At 39.5% G+C, this 22873-nt stretch overlaps 2 protein-coding genes across 5 annotated transcripts in view; one reads left to right on the forward strand and one right to left on the reverse strand.

Annotated features, from left to right (window-relative positions):
* Positions 1 to 22873, forward strand: part of LOC129751451 (ATP-binding cassette sub-family F member 2) — a 520520-nt gene that overhangs the window by 373678 nt on the left and 123969 nt on the right. The window lies entirely within an intron of this gene.
* Positions 1 to 22873, reverse strand: part of LOC129751449 (amyloid beta A4 precursor protein-binding family B member 1-interacting protein) — a 123835-nt gene that overhangs the window by 4314 nt on the left and 96648 nt on the right. For 2 of the 4 annotated variants that reach the window (XM_055746968.1, XM_055746970.1), the window contains one exon: positions 72 to 916. In XM_055746968.1, the coding sequence (XP_055602943.1) occupies positions 72 to 916 (845 nt within the window). Of the gene's footprint in view, positions 1 to 71; positions 917 to 4341; positions 4952 to 22873 lie in introns of those variants that run through there. The other 2 variants (XM_055746971.1, XM_055746972.1) reach the window with 2 other exon arrangements.

A 22873-nucleotide genomic window follows, 5' to 3' on the forward strand; every position in this document is an offset into this window, starting at 1 on the left:
CGGGGATTGATATTAGATTTAGCTTTGAATCAACATTTAGATTAACAATAGTTTTTGTAACATCAACTTACCTAGTGTGCTCATCATGATCACTCCCTGGAGCCATTTGTGTTCCCGGTAGAAATTGCTCTGGTGTTTTGAAAAGTGACACCTTATCTGATCGTTGAAGGAACATCACCCGATTTTTAGAATCACGGCTCCAGAGCATCAAATTATCCACCAACAGTTCATGGTCTTCCAATAGCCGCTCCATTTGGTGTTCGGTAAGGTGTTCCACAATAGCCCAGGTTGGCTCCATTTGTACGTGATTTTTGTCCGCTAGAAGTCGAGTGACATGACCGCAGGTCATTGTTTCATCAACTAGAAGTGATTTGGAGGCACCGTCAGCCGAGAATGCTTTGACAAACAGTCGTCTAACGGTAGCTTGTTCAAGTTTTTGAAGCGCCAGATGAATCTTGGCCTGTTTGCCACAATCAGCTGAATTTTGATTGTTATGCTGGAGATTTTTCAGGTGTGAGCTAACACTACTGGATGCCGATGATTCGCTCGACATGAGCGATACGGTATCACTAAAAGCAGAGTCATTGTCTGGGCTATCGGTACGTGGCTCACGAAGCGATGAAATACTGGCCGTACTATCCGGAACACTACTGCAACCACTTTCTGAACTGATTGTCGTGTTTGTTGCAGCCGATATTGTGGAATTTGTTCGACTGTGGGTGCGACCTTGCCGAATATCCCCTCGCTGCTCCAGGAGACTAAGCTCCCCAAGTATTGCGTCCAGTTCTGCCTCATGTGTCTCCTCCAGATTGGCCATCGAGAAGCGATACGAATCGGTCCGATCTGTCGAGGTATTGCTTTTCGGGCGCAGACGAGCAGCCGTTACGGTTGAAGTTGGGTTAGGAATCTCTAAACCCTGGAAACAAGAAGAGATAGCAGAAAACAAAGTGTTATTAAATGGCGCCTCCGAAGATGCTGTTTCAAAACATGATCATGTAATGTAATCGATAAGAAGCAAAGAATCAATCTATCTTTTGATGCGTACGACATCTAAAAAGTTCCTCCCCGGGTCAAAGAATGGAGAGAAAGGGAAAAACGACTGTCACAAAGTGATAATTCATTTAGGGTACAAGGAAATATGAAGGTTATAAAAATCAACCCCCGCGGCGAGCTCGACTCGTTTTATTTCTTATTCCCTCCACACTGCAGTAGGTAAAATGTTCAGGTTCTGAAAACTGCACCTAAGCCTACATTCTGCGTAGGTTGTTCAATGTGCCGACCACACACGTGTTGTGTCGAAGATTGAGGCGCATTGGATCTATTGAACTGTGATTTAGACAATATTGAAAAATGAGACAACAAAACTGTTTATTTAACAATGGTCAACCTCCATAAATACTCGATAAAGACGTTCGAATCATTTATGATAGTTTAAGGTTTCCGAAAAGACTTGACAATCAAAATCCATGATGGACGACTAATCGAGGTCATTCGAGAACACTTACTTAGCAAGCGCACAACGTTTCTCTCCGAACTGCCTACCTAACTGCTGCAACACACGGTCGCGAGAAAAGTTTTGCTGATGACCGGTCAAAAGCGACTTGTTTGTATTATTTCAATTCAACTTGCGGAAAAGAATGTGCCCTCTTTGGCATTCCAGGAATCTACGGCTTCTTTCGACTCGAAGTTCCCACAATTCTCGGCTGTCCAGCAGTTTCCATGCAGTTTTGGGTGGTGCGTGACTTTTGACGCTTTTGAGTTGATTCCATTCCATTGACGAGATTAAGCTGTCGGTCGAGTGTTTTGTGAGAGGTGAGAAAATAGTTCAACAGACAATACGAATGCGTGTTTTGAATAGCATTTGTAATCAAAATCCAAATGTTATCAGAAAAGTTATCGCAGAGTGAAATACGCAGTTGTTCACTTTTTAGGCGGTGATAACTATACCCTTCCAAACTGGACTTCAAGAATTTTAACATCAACAATGTAAAAGTCCATAACCATTACACAGTCATGCATGTGGCGCATGTACAATAGACTGAGTCGATTTGGGGTCATTTTTGAATTTCTCAAACCCTGGGGTCTTAAAAGCTTCGTTTTGGTCCAAAGCTCATCCATGATTTTTTGCAGATTTTTTAAGTAACGTTTACATGAGTAAATTTGAACTTTTAGGCTTGTATGGGAAAATTAAATATTTTGTACTGAAAAATCAACATCATTTTTGTTTCTTCTGTGGAACCGAGCCTGCTAATGGTTTTTGTGCCAATTTATAAATTTCTTACAGGAAATTTTCTGCTGAACAACTTTGTCGAATATCATAACTTCGTATCTTCTTAGACAAAAAAGTTATTAGCTCTTTAACAGGTGTATGTCTTTTTAGATTAATAAACCATGAATTCAATTGACACCACTGCTTGTGCCCCACGAAGTATGGCATGAAAAGTGGTCTTGCAATACTCTGCTAGGCACCCAGCTGTGGTGTCAATTGAATTTCTTGTTTATCAATGCCAAAAGACATACACCTGTAAAAGAACTAATAACTTTTTTGTCTAAAAAGATACGAAGTTATGATATTCGACAAAGTTGTTTAGCAGAAAATTTCCTGTAAGAAATTTATAAATTGGCACAAAAACCATTAGCAGGCTCGGTTCCACAGAAGAAACAAAAATGATGTTGATTTTTCAGTACAAAATATTCAATTTTCCCATACAAACCTAAAACTCATGTAAACGTTACTTGAAAAATCTGCAAAAAATCATGGATGAGTTTTGGACCAAAACGAAGCTTTCCCCAGGGTTTGAGAAATTCAAAAATGACCCCAAATCGACTCAGTCTTATGTACAAATAGCTGTCAGAAGTAGGTACGTCCCTGCGAGCCTAATCGATCTTTGTTGGCGGTTACGATCTTCCAATCAGCTAATCAAGCTTTTCAATTCATGCCTTTTTTTTTACAAAAACTCTCAGATAAAATTAAGAAAAGTTAAAGTATAATTAACTCGAAAGACATCTCTGGGTATAAAAATCATTTTGAAATTTAATTTGCCTTTGAAATTTAAGCTGCATCGGTCCCAACACCCTTCTACAACATTGATCGTAAAACATTGACTACGACCAGTAAAAGCGCTCGTTCCAGTAATTGACGTGACTTTGAGTTTTCAATATGTTTGATTTCCGAAGGAAAGTGAAATGATTGATATACGTGACAGGTCGTTTTTTATATAGTTCCTTTACCCGTGACCAGAAGCGCGAAACAACTCCGCCTCCGGAATAAACCACTCGGAATGAAACAAAAAGAAAAACAGAAGCAATCAAGGCAAACGCGTGGTCAAAGGTTATCTATCCATATTTATTATGGGAAGCGGTTAGAAAGCAATCAGTAAACAAACCACTTTCGACAAACAGAAGGTATAAGTATATCGGTTTGGTTGAGGGTAATTTTTTGTGCTGCAACTTCAAAAGTTAACTAGAACTAGATACAGTTGCTTCGCCATAGATTGGATGATGATTGATTGGAGCTATTTGAGATATGTAAATCTGCAAATCTCAAACTTGCCGTAGGAATCACATCAATGTAGAACGCGTCGTAATGACGCTGAGGAATGAAAATCACACTTGACACTACCTACATGTGTACTTACAAACATGTCGCAAAAAGAATTTGAATGGCCAAGTCATAAACGTTAGAGATACTACTCACACATACTACTCTGCTGGAATAGTATCGAGCGGATAAGGGCAATTATTTTAATCCGTGGCATTTTCTCATTGAAAAGGCCGGCAATTTGTAGCTGGAATGTTGCATAAAAGTGCTGATCTGCGTTCTTGATGAGAGCTACTTTTGACTATGATTATCAGATGAGGCAATTTTGTCAATAGACCACAAAATGAAGTGCAAAATGTGTCTCTAATAATGAATTTCAATATTCTTTAATGTTTTCTTGTCATCTTTGTTCAAGACAAGTTTCAAGTGGTTGAAAATATCGAATATCGAATCGACATTGGAATGCATTTAATTTCAAGACAGTTAGATCGTGTTGCAAATTCTGACAATATTAGTTTGTGTCTTTTTAAAAACGAACAAATGGTTTTGAAAATAAATTGATATCATCTGAACGCGAATTTAAACATTTTTCTATCTAAACCACTTCTAATTGGTCACTTGCTTTCCAAAACCGCTTACATTACGTGAAACTGTTACCCTTCACTTCAAATATCTATTCGTCTTGTTCTAAGAAAAATTGAACTTAAGATTTTTTTAAGTTTAAACAGCAATTTTACAAACTTCTAGCATCTGAGAGCATACATAGGCTGGATAGAACCAGACTGAGATTATATAATTACCGGTGTGATACCTTATTCTTAATTCGTTTCCTTCACAGCATCAGCAAAACCGCCATGGGGACAATCAGAAACGATTTCCTGCAAAAAGATGTTTGCTGGAACTGCCCCTTCGATTACAGCCCCACGTAGCAAAAGTAGGAATGACAGAACAGCACTTTGCACTTGGTCTCAGAATTGAAATCGATAACGAAACATCCTCCCTGTCTATTACCGGTGAAATTTCCCCTGGGCAATAAGGGGTCGTTTAAACGTTAAGTGGATTACGGGAGAAGCTGTATTGATTTTTTCTCCCGTTTCACGCAATCACACTCGAATATCACTAGCAGCACTAACCACTGGAATTGTTATTCAAACCGGGGAATTCCCCAAAAAATACTATAGAAATCTTCAGAACTGATTTATTAGCACCGGAGAAAACTCTCTCATTTATCCAACCGGTGTCGATTCTACTGCTGAACTGCACCGTCTCTACGTTCAACTCTAGCAGCGATGCGAAGCTGTGCTCCACACACGCAAGCCATCATCATCGGAAGGGAACACTTTTCACAACTACTATCGACTTTGGAATGAAAATGGAAAAATTGCCATGCACAAATTCTCCCGGTGGAAAACTGGTCTGCAACTATGTCTTGCCCCAACCCAGCTGATACATTTTGGCCATCGGGAAACTCAACGTGACTCATTGTTTTTTCCGACACATGAAACTAGAAAACCATCGAGTGATGTTGTGTGTTTCTTCACAAATCATACATCGATCTAACCATCTTTAGCATCTACACATACACGCTGTGACCAAACTTCATTCGCACGTACATGTGGTTTCCTCACGTGTGTACCCACACAATGGTAAAATTGCATTCATCGTGGAAAGGGGGGATGATGATGATGATGATGACGATGATGGTGATGGAGGTGGTGGGTGTATTCCAGTTTTCCCGAAGCCACATCTGGTTTTCCACGAGGCAGCGCGGCCTCTTCGCCAAAACTTCTCGTGAACGGTCCCAGCTGAATGCTATTCTGACGAAACTAACGAGACTTGCGGGAGTAGAAGGTGAACGTGTTTGCAAATCTTAAATTTTCTTACGAACAATCTGAACACGTTCACTAATATAAAGCAGTGAAGCAAAGGCGCCGAGGGTGGTGTTGATTTTTTATTTATATTATAAGCAATCTAAGTAGTTATCGATTATAGTCGTTTTAACATCTTTATGTCATTCGCGACTTAATAAATTGTATTTAATGTTTTCAAGTGGGTGGATCCTCATGGAAACAAGCAATTTTCCTTCAGATAAAACTTGTTCCTTTTAGTAAAAAAAAATAGACAACAAGTAGGCGGTGATTTGATTGCATCGTACTTATAAACTGTTACCATAATAATAATTAATATTTTTCTTTTATTTATACTTTTTCAATCCATCAAGTCCTGGAGACACTATATCCAATTTTCAAGCGCAATAAAAATAAAAATAGGTATCATGAAATCAAGTGAGTACTCGAAAAATATTTAATTTATTGTTTATTAGACCAAACCCACCGGGCGTTGCTATTTCGGTCGGTATTATAGATGTTTTGGTTGGTTGCGTTTTTATCTACTTACTGATTTTTGCACCCATTGTTGCCATCCAGGTTGGTATTTGTGTTTGTTTATTTTCTGATAGCGACTACCGGCTGCGTTGCTACTGGGTTGCTACATAAACGCATCCTGTAACAACCTACTGATCGAATGCTATTTCTCGAATCAAGTTAGCAACTGTTGGTGCGATGATGGGTTGATAAATATGTTGCTGAATGTACTCGATTCGAGGTTTAGCAACCATATTGGTGGGCCTGGTCTTATTTGCAGAAAACAGCAACGAAAATGCCCTTAGTGGAAAACTGATGGTTCCAAGTTCCATTTTCCAAGTCGGAGGATTTATTTGAACCCAATAAATTAATTCTGAGAAGGAAACGACTTAGAGCGTTGCGTAGGCTTGATGATAATGACTCTAGAAAATCTTATGCTCTAAAGCATTCCAACAAGCTCGTTCAGCCAGTCGGAAATTAATTCATGAAGCAAAGAGACATTAATCCTGAAACACCAATGGCTAGTGTTTGTGATAGCATCAATCAGTTACAAGGCAAGGAAACTTCCAAAACAATTGTTCTATATCTCCCCGACACGGTCCAGCCAATGATGGAACTCTAGTATCTAACGCAATCGCTGATGAATACGAAAAACGTTTTTTCTGATGCGAGCTACTCGAACTGTCAAAATGGCTCTATCAATTCAACTTTGCGATACAATAATGATTTCACTTTTGATAAGCTATTCTTTGCCCAGGATCGTAGGAGTGGAAAACTACAGGAACAGATAACACAGGTTTTCTTCTATTACAACATTTACCAGCACTTTCCAAAGTATGCATGATGAATATGTTTAATGAAATCTGGCACATGGGTAGTTTTCCAGATGAATGGAAAGAAGGCACGATCATCCCCATCCCTAAAGGAGATGGAAATCTTAGCAAACCAGAAGGATTTGTGATAACTATCATCTTAAAATCTTAGGTAGTCGGTTGAAAAAAGTGATCGTAACACACTCATTGCAGCCGGTGAATAGGTTTAACCAGTTTGCGTATCGATGATATGGAAAAAAAATCTTGAGCCCAATATCTATATAACCAGATGATTCGCTTAGCCTCCGGTGCTTTTCGCACAAGCCCAGTGGATTCGATAATGGCCGAGGCAGGTCGGCTTGATTTCCGGCAAAAAATGATTGAACTTCTCTGCGTTACGCCGAAAGTATGTGAACCTATGAGACTAACAGTCCGTCCATAGTACCTGAAACCACCTCGTACAGACAACTATATGCGACAAAAAGATAGAGCAGGTTATCCAAGCCCGAAAGTTATAACCTTCTTCAATGAAATAGTACAATAAAAATACAAAAATTATTATCATCTATACACAGATGGATCTTAGTTGGGAGATGACATAGGAGCTGCTGTTTCTAGTCGAGATATACAATTTAGCTGCTCTTTACCAAATATTTGCAGTATATTCTCTGCTGAGGCGTATGCACTCATGATCGCAGCCGAAAAAGCCTAATCTTTAATGTGCAATCATTTTCACTGACTCGGAAAGCTGCATTGATGCGCTTTCGAAAAGTCACACAAGGCACCCGTGGATACAAGAAACAAAAAACATTTGATGGAGAAAAAAACGTTGTTGCATAGATTCCAGGACACTGCAACATTCATGAGAACGAGAAGGCTGATCAATTGGCAAACCAAGGGAGAAGCAAATCACAGATGCTGTCCGTTCGGTTAAAGCTTGTCTACGGGATGCGTGGCAGTCAACATGGAATCGGTCTCAAACCCTGCTACGACGTGTTAAACCTTACATTAGCCTATACACAGATAGGAGATGCGCCTCAGAGCAACGTTTGTTAACGAGATTGAGAGTTGGACACACTATACTAAGTAACACATAGCTTTTTACTTGACCGAATTTAAAAGCCAGAGTACTCTTTCTGCTGAGTTCAAATAACAGTTCAACACACTTTGGTAGAATGTCGAGGTGAAGCCCGTGATTTTTTTTACAACATTGATTGACAATTTGACTTCAAACCATGACAGCCCTGTGTTTGCTGCCGTGAGTGGGTTCGTCCCACTAAAACTACTTTTGGCTTCGTGTGCCAGATGTGCCCCTTGGTTTCACCCTATGATAGATACTACATCAAGGGTAGGCTGTCTGTGCTCATGCACTTAAACATCTCACCCTTTTCCGATTTCCTCTTTCTCAATTTTGGTCTTTCTCCTTTACCATATTTGTTCTTTATCCTCTTTATCCTTTTTCCTCCTTCTCCTTTTCCTCTATCGCCAACTTCAGCATGGTACGGAAGACCCCGAGACGTGTGCCGGTTAGGTAAAGCTTTCAAAGTAACTTGCGCTCGTCACAGCATCCATTCCCGCAGGATTTCTAACCACCAAGGCATGGCCGATTGAGAAACTACCAAGCTAGAATCCCGTTACGACCATCCCGAATGGTATCTCCGCTTCCTTTTGCTGCAGGAAAGATCGTAGCTGAGTACGTTAGACCTTTCAAGTCCCACCACACGTATGGAATCCAGATCAGGGTTATACCGCGCCCTAAGATCGCATTGCTTTTGAATGGTAGTGTCATACGAGCCCTAAGACCTTGCATTATCTTGTCAAATTTGGTTGACTTTCTCGGTCTCTCCGTTCATCATCTTTCCTGATTCTCATTAGATCGCGCATCGCGGCCTAAGCAAACATTGAAAATTCACTTTACTGCTAACTTAAAATTCACATTAATTGAAAAATGTCCAAAATTAACTCTAATCGTCGCACTTACATTTAAAGTGAAAATTATTTTCAGTGTAATGTGTACAAAAAGTGACATAAAATGTAAAAACACAGTAAAAAATAATCATAAAGAAAAATTTACTTAAATAAGCCTAATAAGACGTTATCCATAAAAACAAAAATCTTTACCAGATCTCGACGTTTCGAGTATTTTTTTTTTATTCAAACGGAATGAAAATATCTATTTTCTCAATTTTATATACATAAGTATACCAAAACATTGGAAAAGTCTTTAGGCAAGCACGCCACTGCCCAACGTCGCCCACACTCTCACTAGCCTAGTAAATACAGAAAAAAAATAGTTGCACAAAAATGATAATACGCCACGACAGTCGTCCGGTAGTGTAGTGGAAGTTGTGCATCTCTAATCTCGAGCTTTCATCATCGGGTTGTGTGGAACATGTAGATAGGTACTGAGTATGTTTCTAGGTAGCTAGGTATGTTTGTAGTCATTGGGCGATGGGTGGTTGGTCGGTCGGTCATGAATGGAACCGGGTCATGAAAGTAAGTCCACACAAACTCGATGCACGTGAATCGTAGAGGCCAGCACTGCTTGTAGGACGGCAAGAAAGACACTTCCCGACATACCTACCGAATGGCTAGATGGGACGACATTGCTGCGAGCTCCGATGATGACAAGGAAGCCTGGAAAAGTCATTGCATTTACACGATAAAATATTGTGCCATGGAAGCAACTTGAGTATGGGTATGGAAGAAAATAGTTCAACCAGCCTCCTCGCTCTAGCGTTGACAAAATAAAATAACAACAACAGGGCCCCAACATCGTGACTTGAGTCGCAATGTCCCATTTGCTTCGGCCGGATACTGGATATAATGTTGTGCACTAGAAAATAGTTTTTTTTTGTATCTTATTGCTTGCCATTCACATCGTTCCCATAAAAGACTCGAATCAGTGAAAAGCACACATGAATCGTGGCAGTGCAAGGCGATGCATGATTTTATAATTGATTTGGTTTTTACTTCTTCGCAGAAAATTCTTTCTAAACTATTTTTGCATTAAATTTTTAAAATCCTACGTAAATCGAAATCAAAGTTGAGTGTACTATATTACTGAATGGTACACTCACCTTAAAAATATAAAATTTTATTTTCTTCTTCAAATGACTTCATCGAAGAGAGGGGCGAGAACAAAAAGAAAACCACATATTCTAGCGAATGAGTGGAAACTGTCAGTAACGAGGACAGCGCCAAATGTGTGTCTCCGAAGAGAAAAAAAATCCTTCTAGTGAACCAGTAACTGACAGCAGCTTATTACAATATGGAAAAAACATCAACTTGATTCTTTCTGGTTTTCACATCATGGAGCAAAAGAGCATAGGTTACCATCTATTCAGTCAGCTTTTAACATTTTTTATTTAAATTCAGGATTTGTTCAATTTGTTTATTATCTTCAATTTCGATAATGTAATTAAGCACTATTAATTATGACAATATTCTGGACTCGATTCATTCGAGCTGGCTACACATAATTGATACTGGTCAGTTGACCAATCAAGGAAATCCTGTCCCATATATTCTCATATCCTGCTGTTTGCTGTTTTCAGGACGTCCATAAATGGATTCAGAAGCCATAGGATAGTTTGCTATGTAGGCCACAAAACCGGATACACTAATGAAACAGGGATTCACCATCTACTGTCCCAATAAGGGCTACTAGAGCTCCGACGGGATACAGCAAAGTTTTATCAGAAAATATTTGGATGCTGAAGCCGGATTTCGAAAAATTATGGCATGGTAATAACCAAAATTGTATTAACGATTGATACGGTTATTGGCTTAGCGAAAAACAATATACATCTAGCGTAGATTTATCTACGTTTGTTTTCAATCTTCAGCTTCCATTTCGATGTGCTAGATGCGACCTTATGAAGGAGCATGCGCCAGAGACGAAATCAATACGTTCCGGTTGGAAATGAAATCATTGCTACCCTACCTACCGCTGCTAGTCAGATCACAGAAAGGTTAATATTGCATTGGAAAGGAGCTTCGACAAATTGAATCATTTTTTATCATTTACCGGTATTAGTTCGGTAATCGCATGGATGCGGGGTCGTTTTTGGGTACAAGTGTGTAGTATTCAAGTGAAAGGATGTATAATTTTGCGAAGCCAGACTAAATGAGCGTGAAGGTTTTTTTCGCTGTCAATGGATCTGTTTAAAATGTTACTGGCCGGTCATCGATCTTGAGAAAGATGAATTAGTTTCGAGCAAAAACATTCACCGCCACATGTGTTGTTGAATGAGTGACGAGTGTTCTGATTTCCGAGAATCAACACTGGGAAACTTCGCGCACCCGGATGAATCATTCGCAATCACATTTCTCCTGCTAGCCGGTGCCATGCTTGGGATCGACCGGCTGCTGCAGCTTCAACCAAGCAATTTATCTCACACCACTACCTATCCCCACACAGCTCTTTCGCCATCTTCAAAACAAGTTTAGCTCGAGTAAACTTGATTCTGGTCGGTACGTGCGTCGATCGACTACGAGGGTGTTTACTCTGGTTTCATTCATATTTCGAAACCTTTTGCGGAAAAACTTTGGATTACAACTCAACGGTAACGTATCCGGATAGTGGGTGTCGGTCGGTACATACACGTACACTTGTAAGTATGGACCGAACGAACCAGACGGTAGACAGACATCGGCTGTGGGATGCTGGGAAAAAGCAACGCGGATGGGTGAAAATCGTAAATGTGCGTGATGATCCCCATCCTGGCGGCCGACGATGGCGGCAGTTTATTGCTCTGCTGCTGATTCCCCAAAGTGCCTCCATAAAAATGGGGTGGCAGATGTGTTGAATTCATCTCATCCTCATCTCGACGAAACCAAGTCGTGTGGATGGGGGAAAAACGATTCGAGCGGTTATCGGAATCGAATCACAATTTCTTCATCGATATGATAACACAATTATGAGGATGAGTCATGTAAGCGAATTAAATCAATGGATAAACACAAACAGCAGTTCAGAAGAAAGTTGGTTGTGTAACTTTGAATGATACTTCAAAAAAGTTCCGACGCTTGTTAGAAATTGGAATTGACATAATCTTGTTCCATTGGATACTTGAACGAGTTAACTTTGAAGCATGATTTGACGTAATCTGATTTGAATTGAAGTAATAGAAGCTTAGAAATAAATTCTTGCTTAAGTATATTAAATGAAGCCATGAAATTTGATGAAAGGCATTCTAAAAAGTTGCTTTATAAATAATACTTTTATAAATCAAAATCGAGCTTTCAAGCGCATTTTCACTTTTTATATAACGTTTCCCAATAAAAACAGACCCTGACTCAGCTCTGAAAAAAAAATCAGAGCATTATTGGCTCGAGAAATTTGACGCCAAAACTTCACATTATAATCTACATTTAGACATCCTCCAGTTACAGTGTATGTTAAGATTGTTCTTATGGTATTAAAACGCCTTGAAGTAGAGAAGAAGTTTAAAGATAAATATTTATATCTTTTAAAAACAAGGAATGAAAATGAGCTTGACGAAAACATTTTTAATTTTTATGTAGAAATCTAAAATTGAGAGTTAAATCTGGATCAGCCGGTTTTCGACATTTCGACTAGTAAAAATTATCGAGAATAGAGAAAGTAGTTTGGTTCCAAAGGTTCGAAAATTTGAGTTCAACAGTCATCAGTCGCAAAAGAGTACTAGGAGCTAGTAAATTTATTTATACTTAAGGTAACATCTTCATCCATATTTTCTTGATTCTTTTTTTTTTGGAATCAAGATATTTTTTTTGTCTTTATTTAAAAGGTTTTAGCCACAGGCTGGTTCACTTCTGGAAAAAATGAACTATTTACAAAACAATTACAGGTGCGTTGCGAATGGATGGGTCTATATTAGAGATGTTCCGAATAGTGGTATTCGGCGAACGGCCGAATACCGAATATTGACCTTTTCAACTATTCGGCCAAACGAATATTCGGCCGAATATTCGGTCGAATATTCTATAGAGTTTTCAATGAAAAAACCTTCAGCGATTATTCCAATGCTTTCTATTTCTTCCATATTAATGCCCTTCATGTTTTTAGTCGACTATTTTCAACCAGATGATATTATCGGATGATGTATTACATGATATTTTTTAAGTAGGGGTGTTTCTGATTTTTAAAATGTCACCAATAACTTAAAAGACATCATATGACTAGTCGCTTCGAGGGCATTTATCACCAAGGCGAATGCGTTTCTGTGAAATCTGGGATAAAACATGTCGAAACAGGTGCCAAGCTATTTGAAATTGCTTCTCTGATATTGAATTAAATGAAGGTCGAATTTGACGTCTTTAAAATAGTTGTTGAAAAGATAGATTATCTTTAACCTTAAGCAAACCATACTTCCAACCACACGTTTCCAGACGGTCAGGCAACCAGAACGATTAATGAAAAAATAAAAATTAAAAAGGGCAAAATTTATGTATAATTTGAAAATTTTGAAAAATTGAACACAAAATCTAAACAATTTTTAAGAGGAATTTGAGTTTTTCATTTGATATTGCAAATAATCTGAATAAACCCGAGCAAACTTCGGGAAGTATTGAACAATATCTGGACATCCCGTCAAGGTTTGACTTATCTGGATTCTTTACTGGATTTACGAGCAAGTCTGAATATATCCAGAAAATCTGGAATAAACTATAATCAAAGTATAAAGCGATAACGTTCAGCATTCTCCTGTACGATCTACAGCAGCGGGTTTACAGATACGTTTTTTTTTTTTTGCTCTTCGTCATGGGGTAATATCAACTTAAATAAAAATGTTTTGGGGTAATGATTCAAAAAGTTCCCCGACCCCTGATCTACAGTGAAATATACGCGGATACACCTTAGATGTTTTGCTGAAACCATAAGTTTTAAATAATTGTGTAGCTTTAACATTACTTTTGGATATTTTATAAATTATCAAAAATTATTTGAAAAATTTACAAGTCTGTAGTAGATATTCGGCCTATTCGGCCGAATACTTAGCTCAACTATTCGGTGAGCCGGCTTAACGTTTTTTCGGCGATATTCGGCGCCGAATATTCGCCCGACCGAACATTCGGTACATCTCTAGTCTATATCGTTCTTCTCTCTACTGTCGTGGAAAACGGGGCATTGTGTGATTAGATGTTCTACAATAAGTCTCGTTTTGCACTGTTCACAAATTGGTGCGGATCATCTTTCTATTGTGTGTCGATGCGTAAGCCTGGTGTGCCCAACACGTAATCGTGATAATATGGTTTGATCTTTTCTATTTCTTTTATCTGATCAGATCCAGATATTTGGGTTTCCCTTGATTTTTGCCAATGCCGTTTTCGTTGGTTTGCAAGGCACTTAGAGCACCAAACGGAATTTTGGTTCAAACAGCCGGTTAAACCAAAATTCCGACCAAAGCAACCGCACTGGTGGTCCATTTGACCACCTTCAACTCAACTTTTTTTAGAACTGGAATAAGGATTGATCCAAATCCGATTGACAGTTAGAGTATGGTGGGGTAAAAGTACGACCTTAGTGCTATTTTTAGAAAATTCGTCAGTTGTTTTTCCAAAAAAAAACCGAGAGCAGCATTCGACTCCTTAGACTTTTATCTCTCTTCTAAAAAATATTACGAAGATAATTGATCAACGCATTTGATAGCAGTTGTGAAAATGGTTCACTGCTATCAAAACGTACTCATACCCCACCTCTGGGGCAAAAGTTCGAATGATGTGGGGTAAAAGTACGATCATTCCAAATTCCACATTTCTGCATGAAGTCGAGAGGAAAATTATTTTATATCAATCTTTGCCTACAGCAGCAGCTTCTGTGATCATTTCTGATGCAAATCCTATACATAGGCGAACAACATTAGCGAATTTCGAGTTCTCCACTGATTGTCCATACTCATCTGGTTTACAAAATCCAGTTCTCATCGTATTTGAGCAATTTTTTGCGCGAGCTTGTGTTTTTAGGTACAAAAATATGCGCTGATGTTTCCAGTGCATTAAAAAAAAAAGGTTCAAGCTTTGGATCCTGTATATCGCACTTTTCGTACTTTGGCCTCATTTGCAGTTCGTACTTTTGCCCTTTTAAGGTTTCATTTGATTCATTTGATAATTTATAGTGCAAAACAGAGACACATTAATAAAATTCTTCTTTCGGCGTTCGATAGTGGTTGAAATCAACAAAACAGACACATTAACACTTTCATTGAAAGCCAAAATTTTGATTGCTCAAACATGTTTGCCGTTATTTTGAAAATAACATCATTTACGCAGAAATGCTATTTTACCTCATTTTTCGGAGTAGGCCGTAGTAGGCGTAGAGGCCAATCCCGACTTTGTCTGACAATTTAGAGCCTGTAAGCGTGAGATAACACTTCCATCGAGGTTGTAGTGATCAGGCCCTGGCAATTTCACTTTCAATCGTCAATCGTCACTCAAAAATGAGCACAAAACGCGTCACTCGAAAGAGCTTCACTGTCAATTCACTCTCACACCAGCTTCCCTTCACATTCGGTAAACGCTAATTTCACTCCGCTTTCACCTCGGTCTCCTTGGTTCGAAACTGGCAATCGTCAATTTCATTTCAAAACGAAATTCGAGCATATCCCTTTCAATGAAAGTTTCATTGCGTATACTCGCATACCTCCGAAAACAATGCCGGCTGATGCCGGCTGGAAAACAACAATATACACCAACAATTGCTTGAGGATGCACACGGTGCCGGGCCGACACGGCCAGACGCACTCGCAAAAAATACCAACAATTGCTTGAAAACGCACAAGGTGCCAGGCCGACACGGCCGGGACGCATCAACAAAAATACCAACAATTGCACGGGGCACATCAAGAAATCTGTTGCCACGCGACTGGTGTGTGTGTGTGTGTGTGTGTGTGTGTGTGTATGCTATTTGCTGCCTGTTTTGCTGCATTGAAAGTCTCGTTTGACGTCGAAATTGATGACACTGATTGCGGGCAGTTTCAAGCATCATTGAAATTCTCTTCTGCTGAATTTCTTTCTTTCACCCGAGCAGTGAATATTAGAGGATTCACTTTCATTCGAGTAATGAAAGTGAACTCCTCGAAATTGAAATTTGTTGGAGTGAGACGAATGAAGGGAAATTTCAATTTCATTCTTTCCTTTCGACGATGCCGAGCCCTGGTAGTGATTGATCGCGAGTAAGTGCAGTTTTCAAATATCGCAGTGAGAAAAAAGGATGGGTGATGGTTTTTTCCAAAATAATGCAGCCATCAAAGCTGACAACAGCGCCACAATCAGTATGCAGCCGTGAAGCTCCAACACATCACAAACAGAAGGCCATCCTTGGTTTCCCGCGATGCTTGATAACCACCCCGATCGGTAGTGACGCCTGACAAATTGACGAAGGAGAAGCGATCGTGTTCGCCATAAAGGGAGAGCAATGACCTGAACTCTCGGTTCAAGGCCGGTCAAATTTGGCTACCTGCTGCTGGCTCACTTCAATCATTACCACGAAACGTAGTAGTACAAGGTGGTACAAGTGCGAATACGAATATAGCACACAAATGCTAAGTGTTCCACCAAACCAGACACCAGGTAAGCCATGAGACGCCGAACCGCCATTTCATTGCCGCTGAAACACGAAAGTCTAACACCTGATTCTTACAACATGCCCCCTAAGTCTTTTATCAAATTAAAACAACCCTTGACTCTGGTTTGAGATTCTGCCTAGGCGTAAGTCATGATCGTCACGGATAACCGATAACCTCCCAGCGGACCAACCTCGAAGGTTGAGGTCGACTCCGAACTACGAACCCTTCGGATCGATCAATCAAGCTCCCCATCTAGTTCCTCTGTCCTCGTAGCCGAGATTTCCGGAAAGAACATCCCGGTTTCCGGTTGGAATTGGTCAGTAGTAGCGTTCCCCTCGTCGAAGCTCCGCTATCGTCAAAACTAACAACCAGGCCCTAAATTGGTACAATCTGGGGCATTACTACTACAACCGAATTATTGTTGTGTGTAACAAATTGTTAATAATAATATCGAGAAGGGCATATATGAGTTTTTCCCTGATCTTAGAGTTCAAACTCCCTGCCATTTCCTTGTCCTAAGCGAGCTGCCCTGAGGCCAAATAATGGAAGTCCCTGTAACGCCGGTGTGGTAGTAGGTTTTCATATTAAGTGAAGAAGGAAAAAGAAAAAAAATCTGTTCAATGATTGAATTGAAATGAGCGCCCACATTTTAAAAAGATCAATTCGATGATACCCAAAATTTAATACTAGGGGATTAATTCCAAAATTTTCATCCGAGAAACGCTCTAATTCCTCCACCATCGCAGCGCAGTCCATCTTCATATAAATACACTTTCTTCAAAACTAAAAGAAAGCCAGTGCCCTAAAACTGCCAGTCCGATATCATTCAACTAATTAGTTTGGCTACTGCATTAACCCTTAACGCGCGATAGCTGTTAATCCTATCTCCATTCGTTTCGGCTGATGAATTCTAAAACGACCGTATAGCATTTCAGTGGGACGATGATCAATGACATGTTGGAACCCTTCTGTAAAGCTACCGAAAGAAAACTCTTCATCTCTATTCGACCCACGTTGGAATTTGTTAGCTTGAAGTGTCTACTTTTAGCTTCGAGAGTTGACGCTTTTCAAAACAACCGGGCTGGAGCTTCAACACCACGGTTTTTCTCACAGAGTCGAAAAGAAAAACGCTAGCGCTCAGAGACCCCCACTCCATGGGGAAAAGATCACACACGATTTATTTTGAATGCAATCATAAATTTCATAATAAAACTTTTCGGGGAACTTAACTACACCAGCAATTATACTCTTTTAGAAACGCAACAGAAAAAGCTAAAACGAATTCACTACTATCGACAAACATTGTCAGATGAATCCACCATCTGATTCTAGGGGGTCTCACTGTATCGTGGAGACGAATCTTTTTGAATTCCGCTTTCTCACAAGTGCGTTAAACAGTGAACGATTACGTCTATATTTCATGTTTTCACTTCTCGAATAAATTAACTTAGAACGAAAACGATGCGATCAAGATTTCGGTAGACACATGGCATTTCAATCAACTGCGGCGAACGGCCAATGTGTGAAGAATACAAAACAACGCGGACAGTGTCGACTGTTGTCTTCTTGTCAGATATATGCTGTAAGCGAGTTGAAACGAATTGAAAAACGAATGGATTTCAAATTACTGCTTAACGTAGGACTAAGATTTCAAATTTTTTATGTTAACACTAAAAATAAAAAAAAAACTTTAAAATCACATTGCACAATTGGATTCAAAATTGATGTTAAGATTCAGAGATCGAAAAACCTAATTCCAAATCATTGTTCGGAACCATTATTCAGATTCAAAATTGAGTATCCTAAAAACCCAAGATTTCTTGTCCTGAAAAATAAACAAGGGTAAGTTCAATTCAAGGCAATTCAATGACGTGCAACCTGCAGATTCCAGTTTCGGACTAAAATTTATTAAAACTTTAAGTCATCCCTGTCCTCGATGATAAACGAAACATCTCACTGTCTTACTCCAGCTAAACAAAGCCAACAAAGCTGGGGTTCCGATGCTAGGCGTCTGAAAGTTGTAGCACAATTGAAATTGACTGCCAGTAGCCGGAGAGAACTTTCGTCTAATGAGGAAGTCTATTTTTATTGTTTTTAACAACCATCATAACATACTCTGGCTAATTTACAACAGTTGTAGAAAGTATTCAGAAATAAGAATGCCTGCGGCTGATTCTTTGAATCAATATCAGATCGTAGGCTGAAATCTTCACAATTCAGAATCGATGAAAATCGTATTTCATTGAGAAGAAATTGTGTGCGCAATTAATAAAACACAATTGATGGCGCATTTGATAGATGTCAACGATTTGTCAATTTTATGTTTCCTTGGATAATCGATCAAATGAACAATGTAACAGTGATTTTTTCCCCGAGAAAAGTTTCGTATTAGGGAACACGAACAAAAGCAATTCGTCAATCTTCTGTATACCAGCAAATGGCAATGATTCGTAGATGTTTTTTCGGGTATGTAAATTACTACTTCCGTTGCTGTCGGACACAATATAACGATTGATGAAGAGTTCCAGGTCCATAAATTTTGGCACCATAACGTTCCTTCTTCTTTGGCATAATTACTCACTCATCGACATCGTATTGTTAGTTCGGGCAAGAAAACGTCCCAGTCCGCGGAATAAATTTTCCATCCACTTCCGGTGTTCAATATGCATTAGATGCGGGCACCCCAGGGACTTATTAGAAGTGGTAGGTAAATAGGTTCACTTGTTCCTTAAAAACTACGCCAAGTCAGTGAGTCTGAATAAACACAATCACAGTTAAGGCGTGAAAGACGTCCAAAATTGAACGGAAGAGCGGTGTTCCGATACACCAACAGGAATTAAGCATTCGTCGGGAGTATACGTCTAACGCCTTTCCTGTTTTCCTGTTAGAGGCTCGAGCTAGAGAGAGTAATAATATGCATACAAATATGACTGCAACAATAAGGGCCATGATGACGAAAACACGCGCCCTAACGAACGTCAACTTGCATTCCATATGAGGATCTGGTGGAATGAATGAATATAGTAGAAAGAAGTGTAGAAGAAAAAAGTGAGCGCTTGATGGTGCGGGTACAATTGTTCTTTTCATGACCCATTCACAGCTCCGCCTGGATTTGGTCTTGAGGACAATTTATGCTCACGACGGAAGAAGGGCCTGGTTTCGGTAGTTGTTCTTATATGCGCACTGCAAGTAGCAGTGTTGATGAACATATTTAAAGGGCACAATGAGACTAGCAAGTGTACTTTCCAGATTTTGGATGAATGAAAGAAATATCTCGGGGAGAGGTATACAAGCAAGTGCACCACTTTGATTGTGGTGACTTTGTGAATGAATCCTTATGGTGGTTTGTTTTTGTGTTTTGATAAAGAATCATTTAGCACCATCCATGCACTTTCTGTAAAGCGTATTTATGTTGAGTGAATCCCATCCCTTTGGTAAAAAGGACCACAAAGTTGTTACTTCGTATCATATTTTGTATATGTGCATTGAGAATTTTGAGAAACCGATTAACCACTTAAATTAACATATACGGTGAACTAAGGAGTTGCCAAACGAGAACAGTCAAAAATGTTTGTTTACAAGCAATGACCGAACTTCACGAAGAATGAAAATAACAGGTAGGCCATTGCGCTTAACCTCACTCGAAAGCTCCGTGTGTATACACAGCATGCTTGCATACCAACAAAAATAATTATGAAAATTTGGCAGTTTTATATATAATGACAATCAAAATTATTAATTTCTCCGTCGATAGCCAATCGATTCTTTTGAAAAGGACTTCAAATTAAAGATTGATTCTTCAGGACCATCGGAAACTATTTTTTGCAATGGATTTTCGAATCTGAATCATAAATAATGAGCATTCAAAAGCAGTTTTTATAGCCTTCCCCCTTTGTTGGAAGCAAGCAAGGTAATATTTTCTTCTGTCTATGTTAAAAAATTGAAAAATGAACTAAAAACTTCATATTTCTGTGATAAAAAGTCAATTTTTATTCAAATCACACAAGAAAAAATATCACCAAATTTTAGTTTTAAATCGACAAAAAGCCCATTGCATATCACTTTTAGTGGTGTTGAAAAGCAAAATATTGTTCGTTGCATTAAAATGCATCAGTGCCTATTTTTCTCATAATTTTAATGCTTGTCAATTTTAATAAAAATGAGATTTTCTAATAAATTCCATACATTTCCCAGTTTTTTCCATAACTATTTTTCAGGGCATTTTATCAATACGTTGAAAGAGAGCGGAATAGCCTACCTCGTATATTTCAAAGTACTATGATCGGTGACGAGTTTATCGAAGCAATCTGGCGGTCGAATATCTAAAGCTGTGAAGAACTTGATTATTAAATTCAGACCCGAACGAGCTTCAAAGGTTAAAAGGTCTTTAATAAATATTATTATTATTGATGGCTAAATATTAAGTCGAACGATGTTTTGGATCGTGTTAAAATACTTGCCATAAAGTAAAAGCCACCCCAGCGACATAACTAAATGTGAGTTCTCTCTTGAGAACTCACTCTCCAACGACCGATCACTTGTGATCGTGTCTGAGTGACCGATTGTTGATGATAAGACAGCCAATAAATCAGTTCGCACCAACCTCCAACAAGACAACATCGCCTCCAAATTACTTTACCCCCGTCGGCTCGGTTTAAGTTGGGAATAAAAGTTGAATTATTCCATATCGGTTCGGTCTTATTAGTGGAAGAAAATAAACCCCAGTGACCATATCACAGCACTAAGTGTGCTAATAATCGGACTATTGTGCCAGGGTAAGCCTTAATTGCACCCACAGTGGAAGTGAAGAAAGAAGTTGTGAACTTTGCTGAAGTGTTCCCCGGTCATCCCAACATAATTTATACAGTCCACTTCGAAGATTTCGAATCTGTTGGGACGATCCGGAACATTTTTTGGTCCTTCGAGCCGGATAAGTGGCCAGTAAAGGCCTACGGACTGTGAATCGGAATACACGGAAGAATTGCCAAGCGGCTTCAGTGCACGGCCATCGCACTTTCAGAAGCATCAAGCCACCGCTGCCATCGCTGCTACGCCATCGCGCTGTTCAGCGCTATTCACGGTTTACGGTTACACCATTTTGCCACAACACAGAGCTATCACGGAGGGCGAACTACTTAACAGAGTCAAGGTCGGAACTTTCCTGAGGCCCACGGATTCGGATAACGGAAACCAGGAAAGTAAAAAGTGTGCATGATCTGTGGTGTCTGTTTTGTGGGTACATAATTGAATTGTTCGAAATAAAATTGAAAACTGATTTTCACGAATTTATCATTTCGGAATTGTGTGCAATCCCTGATAATTTCAAACTTTCTCCTCTACTGCTTTCTGGTTCATAATTGGCAATTGTTGTTTCATTGATTTTCCCAGTCAATCGGGCGTTTGGTTTTTTAAGAACGTTGAGTTGAGTTGAGTCAACAAATGATTAGTCGGATTGAAATCACGGTTCGGTGAGAGCAAAGTACATTTGGTGAGAAAATCGCCAGTTATTTTACTATTGAATGAGTCGGATTTGTCGGTCGTTGAAGTCAGTTTGATTGATTAATGATATGCGGTGATCATTAGGACGTGTCGGTGAGGAAATATCTATTTTACGAATAATTATTTTCGATTATTCTTTAAATTGGTGTGTGAATTGGCAGTTATTGTGTGTAACAAACAAGCGGACGTGTCAACGTGCAATAAAATTATTTTCGGAATTTTTGAAATTCCAAATTTTAATCGAAATTGAACTTAGTCGGTTGTGTCAGTTTTGAGTAAGAACATTTGTCGGATTTTCTGGTCAGATTTTGAGTGCAATCAAGTTGCAAGTTGGAAAATCATCATGGAAGACGTCGATTTCAACGAACTGAAGGAGCAACAGCGGCAGTTGAAGCGGACCATCAACGGTGTAGCAAAGTTCGTTGAAGGCTTCACAATGGAACGGCACGAAAACCAGATCGATGTCCGGTTGGATATGTTGGAAGATGCGATGCGGAGATTCTACAACGTCCAACGGAAGATGAAGGTGATCCTCGACGAAGAAGATCTCGAAACCAAATCAGAAGCAAAGGAATCCGAAAGTCAGCGGGAAAAACGTGTGCAAGCCAAAATAGCCAAGCGTGAGGCTGATTTTGACGAGGCTGCGTCTCAGGTCGAAGAAGTCTACTGTGCAGCAAAATCTTCCCTGGTAGCCTTCAATCGAAAAAGACAAGTGTCAGTCGAAGAGTCAGTTTTGTCAACCAGTTCGGTAATGTCGCGTGTAAAGCTTCCGGAAATTCAGCTGCCGAATTTCAGCGGAAAAATTCGAGACTGGGTCACCTTCCGCGACATGTTTCAGAGTCTCATACACAACAACAGTCAGCTTTCCCCAATCGACAAATTCACCTACTTGAGGTCATCGGTGACGGACGAAGCGCTCCAGGAAATCGGCTCTATTGAAATCACGGCTGCAAACTACCAGGTGGCATGGAGTTTGTTGGAAAAGCGATATGAAAACAAAAAGCTCATCGTCAAAGCGCATTTGGACGCGCTTTTTGCAATCCAGCCTATTCGTCGGGAGAACAGTGAGTCGTTGAATCGCCTCATCGGTGACTTCGACAAGAACCT

This window comes from Uranotaenia lowii, chromosome 3, assembly GCF_029784155.1.
Source record: "Uranotaenia lowii strain MFRU-FL chromosome 3, ASM2978415v1, whole genome shotgun sequence".
Taxonomy (NCBI): domain Eukaryota; kingdom Metazoa; phylum Arthropoda; class Insecta; order Diptera; family Culicidae; genus Uranotaenia; species Uranotaenia lowii.